Source organism: Rhamphochromis longiceps, linkage group LG11, assembly GCF_057381845.1.
Source record: "Rhamphochromis longiceps isolate RC_006_pf linkage group LG11, R_longiceps_female_GT1.1, whole genome shotgun sequence".
NCBI classification, from domain to species: Eukaryota; Metazoa; Chordata; class Actinopteri; order Cichliformes; family Cichlidae; genus Rhamphochromis; species Rhamphochromis longiceps.
In genome coordinates, this window is record NC_140567.1 from 16,687,323 (window position 1) to 16,709,084 (window position 21,762).

At 44.5% G+C, this 21,762-nt stretch overlaps 1 protein-coding gene across 3 annotated transcripts in view; it reads right to left on the bottom strand.

The window, feature by feature from the left end:
* The window catches only part of rspo2 (R-spondin 2), a 59,678-nt gene that overhangs the window by 8,937 nt on the left and 28,979 nt on the right, over positions 1-21,762 (bottom strand). For all 3 annotated transcript variants that reach the window (XM_085422514.1, XM_085422513.1, XM_085422516.1), the window contains 2 exons: positions 15,760-15,903; positions 15,306-15,494 (listed from right to left, as the gene is read on the bottom strand). In XM_085422514.1, the coding sequence (XP_085278640.1) occupies positions 15,306-15,494; positions 15,760-15,903 (333 nt within the window). The remainder of the gene's footprint in view (positions 1-15,305; positions 15,495-15,759; positions 15,904-21,762) is intronic.

A 21,762-nucleotide genomic window follows, 5' to 3' on the forward strand; every position in this document is an offset into this window, starting at 1 on the left:
TTGAATTAGATTTTTTACATTATGTGGCCCATTTACAAACAACTGCAAAGCCTTCAAAACTACACATCTTTATTCATTTGTAGAAAGAGAGGATGGGTGAAGTAGCCTGTTTAAAGCTGAAGGTGTTTTTATTACAGAAAATCAGCAGCTACTGTATCTCAGAGGCATGAGCCACCACCACCATTACTGTCTATTATGTCAAAATGTAATGTGTGTATATTTGTGTTCATCGTGTATTCATCATGCTGAGTGTGTAGCAGGGATTTATTAAATACAAGAGGATTATTTTGAAATGCATCAATTTGATCGATGTTTTGTTTGCTCTGTTAACTAGTCAGCTAAAGATGCCAAATACCACAACAGGAGCTGTTGACTGATGTATCCATGGTTTTATACAAAGGTTTCCCAATGTTGCACGACCGAGCACACCAAAAAAAAAACAAAAAAAAAAAACGGTGGAACAAATGTATAATCTACAACCTTGAGAAGAATGCTATTTTCTCATCTGGCTACTGGGCTTAAGAACAGACATGATTTTGGCAGGTTGTGTTGACTGATAGAACATCAGTTCAAAAGAGGTTAAAGTGAACCACTAAAAGAGCAGGATGTTCTTTCACTTTAATACTGTATCACAAACACTCTTGATTGAAGAAAAGAGCCCCACGCAGGAGCAAGATGGTTCCTTACCAGTCCCTTTAAGAGCTAATTGTCTAAAGCTGATATTGAAAACTACACCTCGGTTCTTTGCCTCAGTTAGCATCCCGTCACTGGACAACAGGTCATATACACCGCACAAACACTTAACCTCAAACTATAAATGCTTCCTCTAAACTGCACTGAGCAGATGCCTCGTCAGTAGACAACCGAACACAGTGATACAGGGATAGATTTCCTCATCCTCAGTGGTAAAGCGGTTCAGTCATTATTTCTAATCGTTTGGTGAGCGTACCAGACACAGAAAAGGAAAAATTAGGTCTCAGGGGTTAAATTACATGACGTAATCTGGTTTCTGGTCTGTGACATCCTGCAAACTGTTACGGTTTTCCCACTTCCACTTGGGGTTGCCAAAATGTAACAACTTGGGAGCAGGGATCGTACGCACGCTGTCGCCCCCTGCAGCAATGAGAGGCTGTCTGAACATAGGCATGCCGCTAATGCGAATCAGCCTCCTCTCAACTCGGAAGACGTGCCTGCTAGAGAGGTACGATACTCACTCTTCATTTTTCTGTTTGAATTAGGGCTGTATAACTGATCATCATTGATTTTTTTTTCTTTTTCTTTCTGGTAAATGGAGCCTTGCTGTATTGCGGTAGCTTTACACGGCTCATGGTGTCATGAGGGTAACGTCAGCAGCCAGTCTGTGAACAGGCATTAAGACCAGCCTGCTGAGTCTGATGCCCCTGGAAACCGCAGGGCCCAGAGAGAAATGAGCAGCCCCCTCTGCGGTCTGCTATCTACCGACTGACTCATCGACACATCTGGGCCTAAGTATACGGGGGCTGCGCTGGCCCGTGGGCTCTTGGGTAAATGATGGATAATTAGCTCTAGTTGACTTTAATGAATGGCTTAATGTTGTGTTTCATTTCTGATGACAAAAATATAAAGCACAGCAGTTATCAAAGGGAGGCCCCTGCACCAATGTTCCTGAAGGCTTTGCCACTGGCGTGGTCTATTTGCTTTTGAATTTGTTGTGCGCATGGGGGAGTGAGCTAAAGCGAGCTACAGTGTTCAGCAGTGTAAAATATAAACATGGATCCAAAGATCGGGGAACTTGCTGGGATCTACAGTACAGTAGCAAATTCATTATTCTAGACAGTAAGCTATTACAGATGTCAACTCTGTTTGTCTTTACTCAAAGATAGGAAGAGCTACAGCACTCCAGTTTAATTTCCATGCCTTCTATATTAAGATGAGATCTCTATAGAGTCTTTGATCCGTCTTATAATTTCCACATGCGGTGATATAAAGCAGGAAATGTGCTGCAGAGTTATCATAGTCATCCATCTTAGTTTCCGATAAGTGCTTTGCATCGAACTGATGAAATTAAGCTTTTTCAGCAAACACATGATCGAGCATGGATTCATTTATTCTACTGGACACTCGATAACAAGATTCTCAGAAGCTTGTGTAATATAACTGCCGTTTACATTTCTGTGTCTTTACAGTGATGTACTGCTGCTTGCTGCTGTAGCTCTTGATCTTATTTGACGGTTCGGTTTCATGCACTTGTACACCATCCACCTTGTCCTTGATACAGTTAATCAGACTTGCGATCCACAGGCAAAAGCAATAAAAAAACCACTCACTCCAAAGAACCTCAGCAATCTTCCTCTCTGTGCATAAACAGGCATGTCAGCAGAATTAAATGGGCACCTCTAAACGGATCTGGGCAAGAAAAGGAGATCAAACTATGGAGGTGATATAAGTATTTGGAGCATTATTTGTCTGAGGAGGGGAATCTGCATCTCCAGGATTTGTTGAGAGTCTGGGGCTCATGTAACGCAGGGGGTCAACCCCCAATGAAGCATCCTGGCTGGGGGATTTACCTGGATCAGCCACCTCCTGTGAGCCTGGAAGGCCTGAGCAAGAATCTCTCTGCGTAACAGTTCCCCAGCCTCCTTTATAGACAGGAATAAAATGGGTGTTAGCATACGCACGAGGGGGCACACAATAAGGTGTATTAAGAGTGGAGAGGGCTTTCTGTATCCCTGTTTGCCAAGTAGCATTCATCCCAAGTGTTTCTAGGCTTAAACATGAAATCGATAGCATAACCAGCTAACTAGCGTACGCTAAACAGCATTGCTTCCATCATAAAAATAAACAGTAATTTAAGGAATGTCTGATCTTGTATTTGTGCTTACTGTGCTTACAGTATTTATTGACTCTTTTCTTTATTTCTAAGTGTATCGTCTGCTATTGAATTTGGCTTACAATCACCTTTTTAACAAGCCAGCTAATCATCTATGGTCAACTGTGTCATTGAGTGTTTTCCAATGTGTTTGAGTGCACATGCTCCTCTAATCAATACATCCTCCTGTCTCTCTAGGTCTGTAAGGGAATGGGGAAGGATATAGAAAGAAATTGTTCAGCAAGACTCCCTTTTTACATCTCAATTCTGCACAAGCCTTTTCATCCCCCACCCCTTCTCTCTACTGGGAAACTTCAGGAGGAAATCCCTCACATGTTTGGACATGGAGCACAACTGTCCCAAAAGAGGACCAGACCCTAACAAGCGGGGAGCCAAACTAAGTCAGATGGGCTTAGGCACAAAAACATAGACAGGGGCCATCAGGATCATGGTGCAATCCCTGTGCAATGGCCAGTGATGAGAGAATCAAGGCTGGCAGCCACTTTTTTGTTTTCCTTGATTGTTCACCTAACTCTCAAAGGGTGCTGTTGTTCAATCTCCTCCAGTGATCCCACAGACGGCACATATTTTTTGATAAAAATAGTTCATTAGTTCACAAAGGAAGGAAGGGGGGAGATGCGTTTGATGTTCGCTGAGCTCCTGTTGCACAGGGAGAGAGGTAAAGCCAATTCAGGAAGGGCTTGATCCTCTCTAAGGCCTGTGCTGCATCAAACACTTGTCAAACACCAGACAGACAGACAGCTGAGTGGCTCTGACAGATCCGATCACAGACACGAGCAATAAGAGTCACTGCCGGCTCAGCTCCTCTATCCAGGCACCACTCACTCCCTTGTCAATAATCCCCCTTAAATTCACAAGAACACAAACAGAGGGCTTTTAGGCATATGGCAGACATTTTCTTGTTGTTTTTAGCTGTGCGTGATTACAGTGCAATTTCAACAGTCGTTTCATGGTCTCACCTCACCAGGGAGAGAGAGTTGTGTACTCCAGCATCTGTCATAGATGCAGCAGGGGCAAGAGAAAGGAATCGAATCAAAGAAAGACTTAAGCGCTCTCTAATCTGAAAGAACTGTCTCAAGGCCTGCTGGGATCATGGTCCTGAACCTTGCCACCCAGTGAGAAGGAGCATTTACATTTGAGGGGATTTGATATGGTACCTGGAATAGGTTGACTTTCGTTGAATGGCCCATTCAGTCATTTCTTGACATTTTCTTTGGAGCGCTATCATATTCTGTGCACTAAACGGACCATTTTTAACATGACAGAATATTCAAACTCTGAGAAAATGCCCTTTGCGCCACTAAAGCCAGTGTGCTAACACAGTCTAAAAGAGGTCTGGATAAGCACCATTTGCTCTTCTGTAACTTCTCCAAGTTTCAAGAAATTCAGCCAGATCATTTCTGTTGTGTAATTTCAGTGACAGACAAGCAGACTAAGAGGACTGAAAATGTATTATGTGCAATCAAAAATGTAAATTTGCCCGTTATTCTCACCAGGATTGTCTCTGTGAGCTTTCCAGCTCTTCTATTGCACTTGGATTGCTGACTGATAGTCCCATTCTGACCATCTGCATGTATGCATTAGCAAATTCACCATCCTTAGACCTCAAACTTGAGCTGAGAACAAACCTCAAATAACGTGTCAAATTGGCCCAACTTTCATGTCAAGGATCATCACCGATGATGAGATCTGGGTCACTGGCTATGACCCAGAGACCACACAGCAGTTTTCAGTGGAATAATCTGAAATGTCCAAGCCCGGAGGCGGTGAATCAGATCAGGAGTACAACCAGAAAACACGTTCATCTTTATTTTCGATTTTGGACTCTGGGGTCAAACTGTCAACATGGAGTGCTAGTTTAATGTCCTAAGTCATCTGAGGGGAAGAAATTTGGCGCATGCCATCGTCTGACCAACGGCATAGCACTGATTAGGAAGACGTTTTTCAGTCACACAGACATAATTGTCATTCAACACCCACCCTGCTTGCCCTTAAAATGAAATCCAAGCAGTAGGATTGCTGTTTTGACACACTGGAGAAGACCTTAAATAACCTTAAAGTGTAATTTATGGTCCTGCAAATGCGTCCGTCTGCGTCCGTTTCCTTTTGGGCAGCAAGCGGAGAGGGGGTTTTCACCCACCGCAGACGTGCTCGCGTGCAGTACTCCAAAATCACAACTGCACGTCGCTGGACGCGGATGTCGTACGCATGTGCCAAATGCTGATTAGTTGAAAAGTGGGCCGAAACATGGAAGGGAGCCACAGAGGAGTTCCGTGCAAATAGGAAAACCACGGAAAAAACTTCAAAGATCAAAAAAATAAAGCACGAAAAGTACGTTGTGTATTCATTTTCAGTTCAGCTTTCATCTGTTGCAATGTCGGTCTTCTCCGTGGATGGCTCACAGACCAATGACAGCAGACCGGATATACTACATACTCTAACTCAAGAACAAAAACTTCCAGTAGACTGTGAACCATGAATTCTACTTAATGATCATAGCAGCGTTTAGATCCAAATTGTGCGTGTTACTTTATAAGTGCAATGTTCGGTGCCCTTGCATGGTCAAACTAACTGTAACTGTAACAATAAAAAATAAAAAAAACCTCTGCAACAGCAAAAACACAACAGAAGTAGAAAAAAACCCAAACTCTCACAAAACACAATGGAAGTGTTTCTGGGGACACAATAATGTGACGGACCAGCTGCCGAAGTATCAGATAAATGTTTGCTATTAGCCGTTTACTCACTTTTGGAGCTGTTCCGTCACAGTATTGTTTCTTCCAAAAAACTTTTATTTTGTGATTTATTTATTTTTTGCTTTTGCATTATTTTTTCTATGTTTGTGTTTTATTCAACTTCTGTTGTGTTTTGTGAGCTTTTGTAGAATTTCTCTCTTTGCTGGTGTTTTCTTAAGTTGCAGTGAATTTGACCCCTCAGGAACACCGTCAAAAAGTAGTTACAGAAGGATTATTGCACTTTGTTTACATCAAAGTGCTGAAACCCTAAATCAAGAGGAACGTGTCATCCACCCAAAGAAATACAAAGATGCTGCATTATATTATTCTTGTCCTCTAATATATTGCTTACAAAATAACAAACCATGGTAACATTGCATGAATTGCTATTTGCCTTTGAAAATTCATGGTCTGGTGCACTTATGCCACCTGCAATTGTCTAACAATAAAGAAATACTGGTGAGTCCAGGCTGTAAAACTATTGGACATAGTGAAGAAGTAAGCTTTAACAGAATCAGATGCTTGACCTATTTCTTTTTCAAAACTAGACTCATCAAGTAGTCAAAAACCTGAACCAAAATGCATGGCAACAAGGCTCAGTGTCTGCTGGGATGGAAAAAAAATAGGCAAAAGCTTGATAACATGCTAGCATTTCAACTTTAATAAGACACTACTTAGTCAGTATTAGCTTATATTAGCTTACAGCTAGATCTGTCCTGGACAAGTGGCTAAAAATCAATCAAGTTAAATACCCTACCTGCCACTCGCTCCAAACTAAAAGCATGTAAGAAGCTAATAACTTCAGATTGGCTCGTGGAAGCTACTTTGTGCTTGTGTTTTTTGTTCTTAGTCTGAGCATGTCAGGGTCACTAACATCCTGCATTCACTCATTTAAGCTGACATTGTTAACCTGTGACATTACCCTGGCATTTTGCTTTTAGTTGTGTGCTGATGAGAGTGCAGTGTTCTTCAATGCTGGTACGCTGGGCTTGGCCTCTACTTACCACCGTAATGGCTGTGCTTTTAGTCTGCACCCCCTGTATTTGTCACTTAGTTCACACAGACACATAGAAAAACACCCCAGACATACACGCAGCCAACGGCCAGCAGGTCTATACTTGTTCTTTGTTGTGTCTACATGTCTCTGCGCTGGGTCCACGTTCATGGACATGAGTGGGTCAGAAGCCACAGCCTCTCTCTCTGAATCACTAGCTGTAATTAAACGCTGTGATGGCTCTATACAGACACTCGGCAGCAATGGAGAAATAAAGTGAAGGCGATGGAAAGAGGAGGAGAGGAGTTGAGTGGTGTGGAGTGGAGCTGAGTGGAGAGGGATTCTTGGAGGCTGAGCCAGTGCAACTGTGGACCAGATGTTTTCAGGCTGTCCCGTTCGGCTCCTCGCCTGCCTTCTATTCTCCTCAAGCCAGACCGCTTAGAGAGTGAGGACCACAGAGTGCCGCTTCAAAACAATGTGCGCCACGCGAACACGTCCTCCTCCGTGGCATGCACTTTATTCCCGCACTGTGATATGTGATACACGAGCACTAGCGTGTCATTCGAGTGCGAGACAGGAAAAGAGAATGGAAAGAGGGACGAGGGAAAGAGTAGATAATGCGGTGACTTGTTCTGCCTGTGAGGTCTGTTTTACTGTTTATCGGTGTCTATTACACGTTTCTCACACTCGGGCGGTGTAAACGGGTGTGCGCACGTGTGCATACGCATCCTCATCTGTCTGGCGTGTTGTGGATGTGGAGATGAAAGCGTTCGTGGGCCCCACAGGAGAGCTGGCAGCAGCGGCGGACTGGAGGTCTGGCAGACAGAGAGGCGTTGCAGGGATGGGGCGCGATCAGACAGATCACTGTTTGACCAGTTCGGGTTATTTAAATATGAGGTGACAAACCCCAACACGGGCCTGCTTCAAGCTATGGGTGCTTCATATTTTCAGACTGGAGAAGAAATGATGGCTTTACATTTTGCCTTGTTTCAGCTTTAAGAAATTACAATAAATAACAGAGTTGACTCTTATACTCCTATAATTTCATGCTGGAAAAGCCTCTAAAACCATAGTAACCTCCAAATACATAGCAATGAACTTCAATAAACATTTTTTTTAGAGGGCAAACAGGTTCCATATAGTCACATATTTTACAAAAGGCCAAGGAGTGCTACATATATGATCCATCACAACTTCAAAGATCAAATCAGAAGCTGTTTCCATCTATCCTTGTAAAGACTGTCTTGTCTGCAGTTAAAAAAATAATAATAATAAAAAAAAAAAATCACAGGGTGTAACGGCACCAATCAAGGGGTCGTTGGTCGTTTTATGGTCATGACCGTTTCATGGGTAATATCAGCCCATACACTGCACAACGGGGGGGGGGGGGGGGGGGGGGGGGGGGGCATGAGAACATGAAAACATTCCACTACTGTAGAACATTTCCCCTCCTCCCCCTCTTCTACCACCTCCTTCTCTCCCCCCACCAGTTTGCTGCCACTTTGTTTGTTTGTGTACGTCTGTTTTTGATGGGGTTGTTGATGTCGGCCCATATGCCTCATTTCCTCAGCCAGAAGACGACAACGGAAGCCGCGCAACCGACGCAGCGTCCCCTCGTCCCCGACAGAGTTCCTCTCTGAAAACAGTGTGATTGCAGTGAAATGCTGTCTGCAGTCACGGGTGAGCGCAAGCATCAACTTTTGGCTGTCGCCATCAGCTAGCTCGCATCAATGGGAATAAGGACAGCAGTAATGCACATTTCAATAAGCCCAGTCAAACAAATAAGAGGACGTCTGTATCTAATGTGCGTACACGAGTCTACAAAAGGCAGTTCAGCAAAACCACAACTTAACTGGGCCAAAGAGTGTGAAAAAAAACAACAAAAAACCCTCACACCCCTCCTCTTTCTTCCTGCTTGGAAAAGACCAGATGACAATAATGTGGAGCACGGAGCCCCAGTGAGTGCCACTGACCCCTCCTCTTCCAACGCCCTCCCCTCCCTCCATCCCCCCGGTCTTTGAAAGGCCTCCACATGTTTATGGTTCATGCCTGTGGTATGACGATGGATTCTCCATATAAAAGCCAGCAGGATCATGGGTGTTTCAAATATTGCTCTCTGAAGACAGTTGCAGACAAAATGACAGCAGCCATATTTATTTTGGTCAGAGAGCAGGGACACTTAGTGGGAAGTTAATCAGAGACACCCCTGTTTCCCCGCAGGGTTCCAGCATCACCCCCACATGCCCTATAAGGAATGTACCCAGGGAAGAGAAGTCTCTAAGAAGACTACCGGTAATGACTTTCTCCTGCAGTGGAAGATTTAACACCACCACGAGAGGCCAGAAAAACAAACCCAAAGGTTCGGTTTGAGACCATCGGCATAAAGCACGTGTTGATGGTCTGTCCAGACAAGAGCCTAGACAATCAATTTTAGGGAGATATGAAACACAAGCGGAGAGATGGGGAGAAAATCATGGCACAAATGCGCACACGTGATAGATGAAGTGTTAATTTGTGCGTGTGACCGTGGTGGTGACCGTAACTGCCATTGGCACTGAGATGCCGGAGACCTGGCCAAGGCAGTGACAGGTTGATGTGTCTGTCCTCTTCACCCACGCTCTTATTCACTCCAGCACAGCGCAAAACTTCCAAAACACGCTCACCTCAGTTTTACAGAGCCACAGCAATGTGTGCAACACATGGAATTTGTCATGTTTAAATTAATTCGCTTTTTTTTTTTTCTCGTCTTTCGTCTGCCCCAGATTTGGTAAGAATTTAATTAAATCAATGATTGATGAGTGTTTGTGCAGTGGGTGGTGGTGGCAGGTGGGCGTCATCACAGTCAGACACCAACTCAAGCCCATGTGACCGCAGCCAAACCATCAATGCTTTCCAAAGAAGGCAGAGTGCTCCTGAGGCCCCCTCACCAGCTACTGTGTCAGCCCCTATGGAGCAGCCTTATTAAATGTAGATTAAGCCGTGGCTCCATCAGTCACAACAGGCTGCACTGAGAGGCACAAATAATCACTATGACAGGGTGGCTGCCAATTAGGGCTCTCCTTCTGTCCTGGGAAAGCGCTCCTCACTCCACTCCCGCTGGCGGGAAGAACTGATCCAGATTGTCCGTGATGTTACCCGGGCCAGAGATCGCCATTAATCACCACCTGCCATTGTAGTGCGGTAGAAATCAGAGCGAAACTTGTCATCTGTGCACCAGCTCCACTGACTTCCTGTAGCGCACACCCGGCGAACATTAATTGGAATAATGAGATAAGTACACAAAGGGAGAGGAGTGCAAACCTTTACTGTCGAGAGCTTTGGGTAGAGTTTAGAGCGGTGTCTCGAGCAGAGCTCTGTCGTTGTTTGGCTTGGACCCACTGCGCTGTGAGCTTTTCTGCTGAGCCGAGAAGACCACGCTCCATCAATTAGGCTCAAGTTGAAAGTGTGCATCTGTTTTAGAAGCAAAAAAAAAAAAAACAGGAAAAAAAAAACTGGCCTCATAGTCGAAGGCTACATCCGACAAAAACACACACAGAAATGTGTTTGGATGTCGGGTTTCCAAGCCAAACACAGGCCAGACTCAGATGTGATCATGCTGAGTGCGTAACTCAAATACTCAGAAGTGAGTGGCATCTTTCGCCAGAGCTTAAACCCCTTGGCTCGGTGAGTATAAACACCAAAATTGTGTCTCACACGCTCATAGGCATACATATAAACTGCTCGCTTAAATGCGAGCGCTGGCAGAATCCAGAATTGTTTGGGGTCGCGAGCGGTGTTTGCCACAGACAAAGCAGGCTGAGCTGAGCTTCCTCCAGATTGGATTTAAGGCAATCACCATCCCTCTGTGCATCATTTTACAGGAGCAGAGACTTTCGAGCAGATGGTTCGCAGACGGTGAGGACTAGGGGGGTCCGCAGTACTGTGGATTCACCGCAGAACCAGACTGGGTTCAGACAGAACCTGGCATAAAATCCCACCAGTCAACCAAATCTTCCTGGAGTCTGGTCTATCCAGGGCGGATCTGCGTTCCTTTTAGTCTCGTACATCAGACTGTTGGTAGTGTGCCACTGCTCTGTCACGTCCAATGGCTTAAATGGAGACAAAGGACCTCAAAGGCCTAGAGATGTCACACTGCAGAGGAGTGATGAGGTGATACACTGATTCTAAGTGGGTTTATCCTCTTCTACACCCCTGCCTCAGAATGTATTAAAAAAAAAAAACCCCTCAAGGTTCAAATTGATGGCATTGGGAATGGACTGAGCAGCAGGAGCAGAAGAAGTAGTAATCACAGTTACAGTATAAACATAAACTGCACAGTTAAGTTATGACAGGCAGTATTAGTGGTGGCTGGATCCAAGCACTTAAATGACTGATGGGATGGAGGGCTTGGCCTCAGCTGAGCCCTACAGCAGAAAGGGTTTCTCTGGTTACACATACGAGAGATCAATACTCTCACTAAGGCCTGCAGCTCTCCCAAGTGCAGGTACATAATCCAATGGCCAAAGATAATCATTATATGCTCCTTCTCTCTTAGTCTTCCTCTCTCTGCCTCTTTCTGTTTCTCTCTTTTTCTTTCCATGAGGTCAGCGATGTGCCTGCGAGTCTTCACGGGCTCAGAGTAGCAGTCGTAGAAGCGTAACTGTACACTGAAGCACATTGTTCTAAAAAGCCAGATCCTAAATGTCTTTTGGTTATCACTTCCAAATATTTGCAAAGCTGTAAATTTTTACTATTTCATAATTTCATATTGTAAATTTTTTGTGCTTGTTCGCTTAACTTTGGCCTTGGCCGCAAATATCTACCTTTACCTAGAAACCTAATAAACACCTATGGAAATACAGCTCTGAGAGCTGATTTGCAGAAACGGTTGGACATGAGCCCGAATTACAATGGGCCATTTGTGTTGGATTTTACTCCCTCTTAAATGCCAAATCGGGGATAAGAGTTTTGAAGGCTTTATGTTGTTTACACAACATTTAATGTCACTGCCATCGCCGAAGCGGCCATTGTTCAAAGATTACAGTAACATGACTGGGGAAAGAGAGAAAGCTGAGGCAACTCCAAAGATGGTTTGATAGGCAGAAGGAAAATGAACTTCAAATGGGCATCAAACTCATCGCACACATCTGCTTGTAAACCAGTGAATCTGATGACAGGGGGCTGCTGGGAAATCTCTGTAGGGAATTCCTTAAAGACATCACCTATCCTCTATTCCCATCAACACACAAGTCAGGGAATGGGAGGAAGCCAGTGCTGATAGTGTCAGAGCTGCTATTAATAATGTCTCTTTATTGTTTCTAGCCTGGTCAGAGCAATGCTCCAGGGATCCAGGGGCTATAAGAGCATTTTACCATCTCAAAGGTACAATGCGTTGCCATGGTGGTCCAAATGTAGGTTATTTTTGCAACTTTTTTCCGTCATTCCCACCTGGAAATGACAGGATTTCACTGTTATTTCTTGTAAGTTTGGAGAACTACGTGAACGACAACCAAAATGTTCCTGGCTAAACAACGTGGCTCCGGATGCTGAAAATATACACTAATTATCTGTCTACTCATTCTATGTGTTGTCATGTATGCAGTACAGCTGTAATGCTGCAATAGCGTTTTCTTTAACAGAACCCTTCACCGCATGTTTTGTCTGTCCGTGCGCCACAAACCTGCGTAATCAGGATCCTGCTTTCCTAGCAAACACTGGCCCAAATGGATCCCAGCAGTGCGAGTGATATACGGTGTTTACACTGATCGGCAACACCCACTGAAGACATCAGACGGTGCGTCATGTTCAATGTGAAAACTCACCTCTTCACTTTATCTGGGCTTTACTTTTTCCTCTTGTGCACATTTTACAGGGGGATTAAATCTCTGCAGACACAGAAAGGGAACGAAGATCGCTCGTGTAGCGTCTGTTTGTGCCCTGCCTGAGCTGGGAGACAGGGATCTGTCTGTGACGTCCAGTGTAATTTAAATACGTGGCTGTGTTGAAATGCATCCATAAATAGCATATAGATACATGCTTCCTATTATTTTCTGTCTCCATTTAATCCATAGCATCTTTACAATGTGCAGTTATACAATCCTGTGCTGATGTCTATGTGCTTTATGTATAAATAAAACATTGATTACTGCATTGCAAGGTTTATCATGTGCATGTTTCTGACTAAACTGTCAGAGACAGACTCCATGACGGTCCGACATCCTTTAGTGGGACCTGTGACCAATTCTGGTATTCTTTGGTGAATGCCAATTGAGCTACATGGTGCTAAACTGACAGCACAGGTCCCACTGAAGGACATCACGCCCCCCTGTACATGAGTAGCCCAGGACACACTGGAAGTCATTTTGTTGGGCTCTGGCAGCCCTCCACTTGAGAACAAGAGAACAGATACTGGTCCTGTTTTTGGTCGATGCCCTGTGCAGCTTTCTTTCTGCATCCTCCAAAATTTAGAGACTGCTGAAAGACAGCAAATCTTCTTGCAGCAGCACATATACAATGTGTTGTCCTGAAGGAGCTGGACTACCTGTGCTAACTGAATGTACTGGAGGTATTGTCTCACGCCACCAGTAGTGATAAGGATGCCAACAAAAAGAAGAACTTAAGAAAATTAGTCTGAAGAATGGAGAGAACAATGGACTGTTGTCACCATCTGTATTCAAGCAAGGTGAAATGATTTCAAAATTCTTTATGCTTCTTTACTGTACAGATTTATATCAATGATCATTAACAGACTTTTTGTTACACTTTGATGATCGAGTATCATTTTCTGAGCAATGTATTTTCTCAGATAATTGCATTAAAATCAGGCCAAGAAGAACAGGCACCATAAACTCTCTAAAGGTCCAAGTTCAGTGATTGAATCAATTTCAAGCATCCTCTGCCAGCACTGGTGAATGTGGCCGTGCCCTTAACTTTAAGCACTGATGCAGTTTAAAAGCGTTAGCTGAAACAGTCCGAAGATGTTTGGCAGTAAAAATTCTCTTTTTACGCCTGTAATGTTAGCTATTTTAACATGGGAAGCTATGTGGACTGAGCTGTATTTGGAGCCCCCCTCAAGTGGACACTTAAAAAACTGCAGTTTCCGCCTTCTTTTTCAGTCCCGGATGTCGCTGCTTGGATTTCACTCACGGACGTGATTATTTGCCGGCGTCTGTCGGCTGAGCTCCCAGGCAACAGTTCTAGATGTGTGCACTGCTTCTCCTCCCATTTACTTCAGCAGCTTCCATTTTCACATTGTATTTATTTGAATTGTAGAGTGTTGCATTTCACCGGCCTTTGCCAAGAAGGGATTTTTCACAAGCAGTGAGGAATTAACAACACATGCCTAAGTCTGAAATTTGCCTTTATTTAACGGGCCACCGCAGCACTTCACAAGCCCAGAGAGCCCCAAGATGCACACACAGTGACACTTTAACACACGTTTTGTAACCACTAGAGATGTAACTCAAGTCACTGGAAAGGGAACTGTACTGAGAGGTTTACAAAGACTGGATCATCAGTAGCGTTAACTAAGATGGACATGGGCAAGTCTGGTGTCGAGTTTTTAAAGAATCCAAAGGGGGGAAAAAAGCTTCTGCTACGCACTCTGTTCATAATTAACAACTCTCCATCACTGACTTCATGCTTGAGATAACTGACGACAGTAACCATGTACAAAAATGCCACATTTTAATTAAAGGAGGTCATAAAATTTCTTGGAAAAGGTCAAGCAGGCATGGCAAAGTCATGAAGAGGTGCGTGGGGGTTGGGAAGAATTTCCCTGACAAACAGCAGAGCGCTTTAGGAACTAAATGTGCCATGGAATCACAGTTTCCAACCCAGACAGCAGCAACCGCCTCGGTACTGCTGAAATATGAGAAACTATCAGGGTTTATTTCGAGTTTATTTACTCTTTCACCACTTCGCTAAATGACCCTCCCATTCAACGGTCTAGGCCAAAAATGGAGAAAAATCCTCAAGGTTAGAATATTTTCCTCTTTCTGTTAAACACTGTTTTGACAGGCTGAATGATATCTGCCACTGTAATTGCTTCCTTATTTGGTGAATTAAATATTTACACTTGGCCTATTCTAATCCAAAGTTTATGAGAGACGTAAAAGCACATTAAGGGAAAAGACATTTATTTTAAAAGCACTACTAACTGAGGCCGTCACCCCAAATGGTGTGTTTGGACCATCTAAGAGAAAATGGTTTACTTTTTGAAAAAAAAATATTTCCTTTAGCTCTATTTGCACACTGAGAATTTCCAGATTTGACTTCTCATTTAATGGCCTGACATGCATGCAGCACGCACCGCAAATATCTCTCAAGTTGACGGGAGGAAACAGAGACGGCCATTGAGGAAACCTGCAGTTTGTACTTTGAAGAGTTCCACTGAGGAGATGGAAGAGAGGGGCGAGGAAATATACCCAAGAAAAAGAGCAGGCTATCTTATGGCCGCCATGGAAAAACTGTGATATTTCACGCAAGGAAATGTGACGGCACACCTCAAAAAAAAACAGATTCTGAAAACACAGGTACAGGAGTTACATGAGACAGGTGGAACTCTGACAGGATGGGAAGAATTCTCCTTTGGGATAAGTGCACTGTTTTCTTTAATATTGGCCCGAGTAGAGCAAACCTTAAAGTGAGTGTGGATAAAATCGGGACTGACTGACAGAAAGCCTTTCTCATACACAAAAAGCAACACATGGCTGTGTAACTTCCTCACCGTTCCTGCAGTGCCGCTTGGCCATTTTGCACATCCTGGACTCGGCGATGGTGGGACAGGGTATTGTGTCCTTGGGTGGTTTCTTTACAATGTGCCGCGTTCGGGTCTCCAGACCCCACTTAAAGCCACAGGTTTTGTTTCTCCTGGTGCAGGCTCCCCATTCGCTCCACTGACCCACCTCGCAGCCCTCTGCAGAGAAAGACAGAAAAAAGTGATGTGCCGTGAAACCACAGCGCTATTAGGGGTCAACACAGATACCCCGGGGTCAAGATTAATGCAAGCTGAAGGAGCTTTTACTTGGATGCCATAACTTCTTTGTGTGTGGTCCCATTGTTTTTTCTTTAATAAGCAACTCACACTGAGAAGTTATAGAATACTGTTTACAGATAAAGAAAGGTGTAAAAGAGAAGGAGGCATTTCCATTTTTTCTACATATTTGTTTCACTTCACATACCTCCACACTCCATGGTATCTTCCAGCGGGGCAAAGCCCTCGGGGCACTTATCAAAGCAGCGCCCTTTGTGTAGGTAAAAACCCGATTTGCACTTGGTGCAGAAGTCTTTACTGAAGCAGGACTCGCAGTTCTCTATCCTGCACCCTGGAGGGAGAAGCAAAGAAAGAGGGAGAGTCATCAGCAAGCCTCTCATCTGGAGCTGATCGAGAGCTAAGGGGTTTTGGGGAAAGAGGGAGGCCTTGAAGGAATTATACTGTCTCTCCCACAAAAAAAAGAAAAAGTCGATAATGCTTTGTGATTCATTTCTCTACGGAGCTCTAGTCTATATCATAGGACTTGTTTTCCCTGACATCAATGTGTTTTCACCTTCGTGTTCTTGTTGCGCAGTGAGCGAGCAAACAGTGTGAAAACGCAGCAGCAGAGCCGGTGAGGAATTATGTCACGCTGACCTCTTTCAACAGGATGAACTGACATCCAGCACATGAGCGCACATGTTTTCAACTAATGCTCGTGCTGAAACAGGAAGAACACATCCCGCCGGAGCTCTGAACCTCTGAGTCCTTAATATGCTGTCGTATCACTTCACACGCTTCCGATCCGCGTGCGTTTCCATAGCTAAAGATCATTCGGAACTCGGGTTTTCATTAAACGGCGAATAGTGGCTCTTGATCACAAAAGCGGACGACTCTGTGTGGATGCTTTGGCTACAATATGAAAGGGTGGCAGTGCGTTTTTTGTTTTTATTTTTGGAGTGGAAGGTGGGACGGGGACGACAAGATTTTCTATTGCACAGCTAAATAAATGCTGAATCCTTTAGTCAGCAAAACCAACAGCGCACTTATCCTCCCACGCCACACCCTGGTGCTGCACATGACACCCTGTGCCGCGCTTGCAAAGAAAGGCAACGGCAATGTGTCATCAAGCTCTCTGCAAATAACACATCAGGCAGGGCGAAATTACAACAACCACACCAACGGGGCGACGCACAGGCCCACATGATTAGTAGGAGCCTCCCCGGGGCTGTCTAATTTATGTTGCTACTCAGAAACATTATGTGGCTCTTTTGCCCAGTAAATTCAGAGTGAACCAAACCTTTAACCTGCAGGCACCATCCACCTCAGACTGGAAGGCTGGGTTCTTGTGTAGGGTGTCGTCTGCTCTGCTGATTGTGTCCTGTATGAGGATGCATAAGCTTACATGCTTTTTCTCTCACGTGTTAGTGGTGGAGGCTGAGGGCTGCTCTTTTATCTGTGACCCTTGCAGGGCCCAGAGATGGGAAGGTTCTCACAATCACACCCCTTAATTACACCATCTTCAGCTAACCATCAGGCCTCCTCCTCGACATTCCTCCAAAACAAGGGGGTCCCTCCCGCTCCACTTTGAACCCTAAAGTATGGCCTCTGCCCACTCACTCTGGTCTCACGCTTTCCCGACCAGTCTAAACAAACCATGGACACACACACACACACATATGCACAAACACACACATACCAATAAGATAAGGCTAGTTATAAATGCGATTCCACAATAAAGCTGCACTCCACATTCTGAAAAATGAAGGTGGACTCATCATCAATCACTCGCTCCTTGAGCTATTTCCTGCTTTCACACATCGCTTTTGCTTTAATAATTCAATCATCTGATATTATTGTATTATTATTATTATTCATCTACATATTTTCTAGTTTCATTACGGATTTTCTGGCGTTGACCAAGCGGTTCTGTTATAAATGCACTCTGCTGTTCTTTTTAAGTATCCTGCCTCTGTCTGGATAAGGAAGTTAAATCAGCAACGCTTGGGTCTGATACAAAACAAGCCCAATACAGGGAGCGAGCAAATAAATCACAGCGCTAATTGGAAAGCACAAAGCTGTCTTTTTACCCCTCACACTTCCCAGGCCTGTCATCACCTGAGAGACTTTTAGCTTTTGGACCAAAAAATAAAAGAGGGAGCGGGAGAACAAGAACATCTGGCAGCACTCTGAAGCACTGGGGCTGTTGTGCAATCCTTGGTTATTGACAGTAAATATGAGCAACCCAGATGTGCGGAGGTTTATGTCCTTGCAGAAGCAGCATAAGCACTTGACAAGGTTTTTGATTAAAACATCACTCTTGGTTTCAGTTTTTCAGATGTAGCCAGGCAAAGGCTCAAACACCCAGGTATCTAGTTTTCTAAATAGCAGATAAGCAATGATGTCATGCTGGGAAATGGATGAGGTGGACGACAACATCAATGCAACTGCATGGGAGTTAGAAATGAAAGTAGGCAAAGCCGGAGGGTCAGAGGTCGTCGGCATGAGGGGCAGGTTAGGAAGGGAATCCCTGTGACAGACATTCAGAGTCCAGCTATCAGCCAAAAGGCTATCTGGAACAGCGTGGGCTATCTGAGGCACCGGAGAAGCCCCTATACTGACCACCGACCAGCTCAGCAGTGAGAAGGCTAGTCCAGCAGCTCCAGAAACAGATACAGGGGAGTGGGTTCACTCTCCCAGCGGGATTAACCTCTGGACCACCTTTAAAGTCTTCATCTAGGTGCCACAGGGAAACTAATGAGAAATAATGAGGTCATCAGATCCCAGAGAAGGCCCGGTGTTCCTGTGACTTAAACTTATTATCATCATTATCTCCCAGCCTGGTTCTGGCTGTTACTTATATGATGAACACTGGAAAGTGTGTGTGTGTGTGTGTGGTGGGGGGCAGTGGCTGAGGATGCTCAGTTTTGAAGAGATTTCGTCAGTGCTTCACCACTGTTACAATGTCACTGCTTCACTTTTCTTTTTTCTTTTTCATCTGATTTTGCACTTCAGTTGTACGCGGTTTGCACGCCAAGTGCTTTTGAAGTCAAGACATGAGTCACCGAGTGTCCCTTGTCATCTAATAGCACATGCTTGGCAGAAGGAAGTCCCTCAGCTGTGGTCTGGATGGGGAACCCACTGATTTGATCATGGACACTTGAAGCTCCGTGTCAGATTCTGTCAACTTGCTCCACTGGCTCACAGCAACATGTGTAATCACTTCATTTATTGACACGAATCCTCGCTGTGCAGAGAGAGATGGTGTTAAATCATATTGTTCCTCACAGGCTTATAGCTGAGCCCGGAGTTGGGCTGTCAGGCCAGTCATCAGTCTACTGAGAGAGCCATCTCCACAAAACTAACCAGACTTGATGATGCACAGCAGGAGTGTCCATGTTATAAAAAGGGCCTGGCAGAGTGAGGGGGAAAACAAGCCCTCTTTTTCCATCTTTCTTATCCAGCCTAAGTCGAACAGCTCTAACCTACTGTAGGGGCCCTGAATTTGGCTGACATGGAAGCTTTGGCTTGCCCGCTGCCACCCAGCCATGTCGTGTGGGGCTGCGGACGGCAGATGTTCGTGGCAACAGCCAGCGCTGCCATGTTCTTCCCGACACTCTCCGTGCGTTTTTTTCCCCACATGGCTGCACCTCCGCACACAAGCGCAGAGCAAGGTGGAGCAGAGGTGATGTTTCTGTCAGTCAGTATCTCCCAAAGAGAGATCAGGGATGACAGACATGTCAGCAGGTCCTCGTAGTTTCACTCCAAAAGGCACAATCTTGTGATATGCTGGGCTCCTATATTCCAGCATGTACTCGCAGACAGCTCAAGCTTCAGACGGTGGTCAAGCGTAGACAGCCCTTCCACTCTTGCACTTTGGCATGCATAATTATGCAGGTCTCTGAGAACAAACCCAATTCAACTCTGTGTCTGGGTGTAAGGTCCTGGGAGCGGGCTTGGTTTGGTGGGCCCGTTGTATTGTCTGGCAAATCTGAAAGTGCGGTTAGTAAAGCTGTGATGATTAAATGTCCCTTGGTGAAGCTCAAAGGCCAAAAGCAACTGGTCTTTTTGTTGGTTAGACTGCAATGGAAATACCCACATGCTCAGAAGCAGAGCGAGGAAAGGGGAGCTTAAAGGAAAGACTCCTGCCACTGTTGAAAGCTAAAGGCAGCAAAAACTTAAGTACCTTTACGCACACTTGTGCCCATATGGTTAACGATCATGATGCATAACGGATCTGCAACCCAACAAATTCCCAAAATGCACTTTAAAATTCAAATGATCTTGGAGAGGTTACATCCAATGAGCTTTTATTTTGACCCATAACAAAAAAGAAAGAAGTCTCTAGAGCACAACAGACTGGCACTAAATTAGGGGCAATTTTTAAATCACATTTCCAGGATACTGGATCTCAGGCCTTGATTTGACTGGTTGGTGGTTGGCAGTGAACGCAGCGTGGGGTTTTTAAAGCTGCTGCATTGGGGTAAGGCAACTGTGCTGGCAGCTAGAGTATGTCTAGCAGTGGGGGGTCTGTAATACACCCCGAGGGAGGAAGTCTTCAATGCAGCCCTGCACTCATGCTGACTCTCTCAACACTTTGTCTCATACAGAAGACAGCTCTGATAGTCGCCTTTCAGCTCATAATTCTTTCAGCCAGTGAGCTCGCTTGTGATAGCAAATGACAGAATATGCTTTGGATGAGGATTGTATATTAAAAGCAAAGTGATATGAAATGTGACTTTGCAGAGAGCGTGACTTCTCTACATTCATGCAGATTTGGCTGTACACAAAGCAGCGCACTGTGTGTCCGTTGCCACAAATCTTCCCTGCAGAGCGGTGGGCTGACACTCACAGACACCGGTGTGGGGCCTGTTCTGGGCGACTGATAAGAACTCCCGTGGATAACACTGGAGTTATAGCATATGGTTTATGGCTCATATCAACCCATTCATTAGCTGCTGAAAGGAGTTTCAGGGGAGCAGAGGTCCAAGAACATAAAATATGGTCACACAGAAAGATATTATGCAACAAAAAGACATTACTGACGAACCAGCTCCATCTCCGTGATGGCAGTAAACACTGTGGCTCCCATGTCTCAAGCCTCTTTGGAACCTAGCTGAAGTGTAGCTGCAAATGGGCTTCCAGTTACGTTACGCCACAGAAAGCAGAGCTCCCATTGTTTCAGTCTCTAATTATGGTGTTATCTTCCCTGCAGTGAATGGGAAACCCCCCAGAAAAGTGTGCATTAAATTTAAAATTCATCATACGGCACAGTTTCTCAAGGTATTCAGAGGAAATTCAAGGAAACATTTTAGTAACAAGGAGCAGCAGTCAACGTTGAGTTCTTTGCGGATTTGCAAAGAGCAAAGATTTAAATGATCATACATTAAAGTATTGCTGTTGGCTTCAATTTTAGTAGAACCGCATTATCACAGTTTTTGGCGAGCACTTTCCCAAGACATGCTAGTCAGGTGGACCAGACTGTCTGCAGTGCACAGAAGCTGGGTGAGAATGTGATCCTCTAAAGAATGAAACGCGTGAATGACGACCTGTTAGAAGACCAGAAAGCCACAAGAAACCTGCTTTCCAGATGAGCCAGCTGACCCTAATAGAGATCAACCATAATAGTGCATTTGGAGGATCTTTAACTAACAGTTGTAGTCAAGGATCTCTATATTTATGACCAGGAGCTTGATCCTGAACAGCAGAGAAAGTACATCTGACATCTAAATTTACAGTCTGAACCATGACTTGTTCAACATAACAGTATACATACGATTTTTGTATTTGTCTTAGATTCCATACCAGTGAAACTACAGCCCTCTGTCTAGCTATCCTTGCTTTATATTGCATAACAATGTCAGTTTACGGTTTTCCTTTAGAAAAAGTGAACATTAGATTTCAGAGAGAGTCCCCAATCCTATCGACCTCTTGCTTAGTAGAAGAATTTCAGAACAGCCCTCAAAAAAATTCTTGAATGTGATAAGATCACACAGACAAACTCGGATTTAATAATAAACAGCTGTCCTCTAAGTGATTTCAGAGGCAGTGCTTAAAAAACACCAAAGAAACAGGGCACAGAGAACCCCTCATCATCGCCATTCATGTCCACTGTGTCTGAGTTCCAGTTGCCTGCATTAGCTCACAAATATTACCTTCCAAGTCGATAAAATGTCCGCAATAAAATGATCGGATGCCAGCTGTTTAGTGG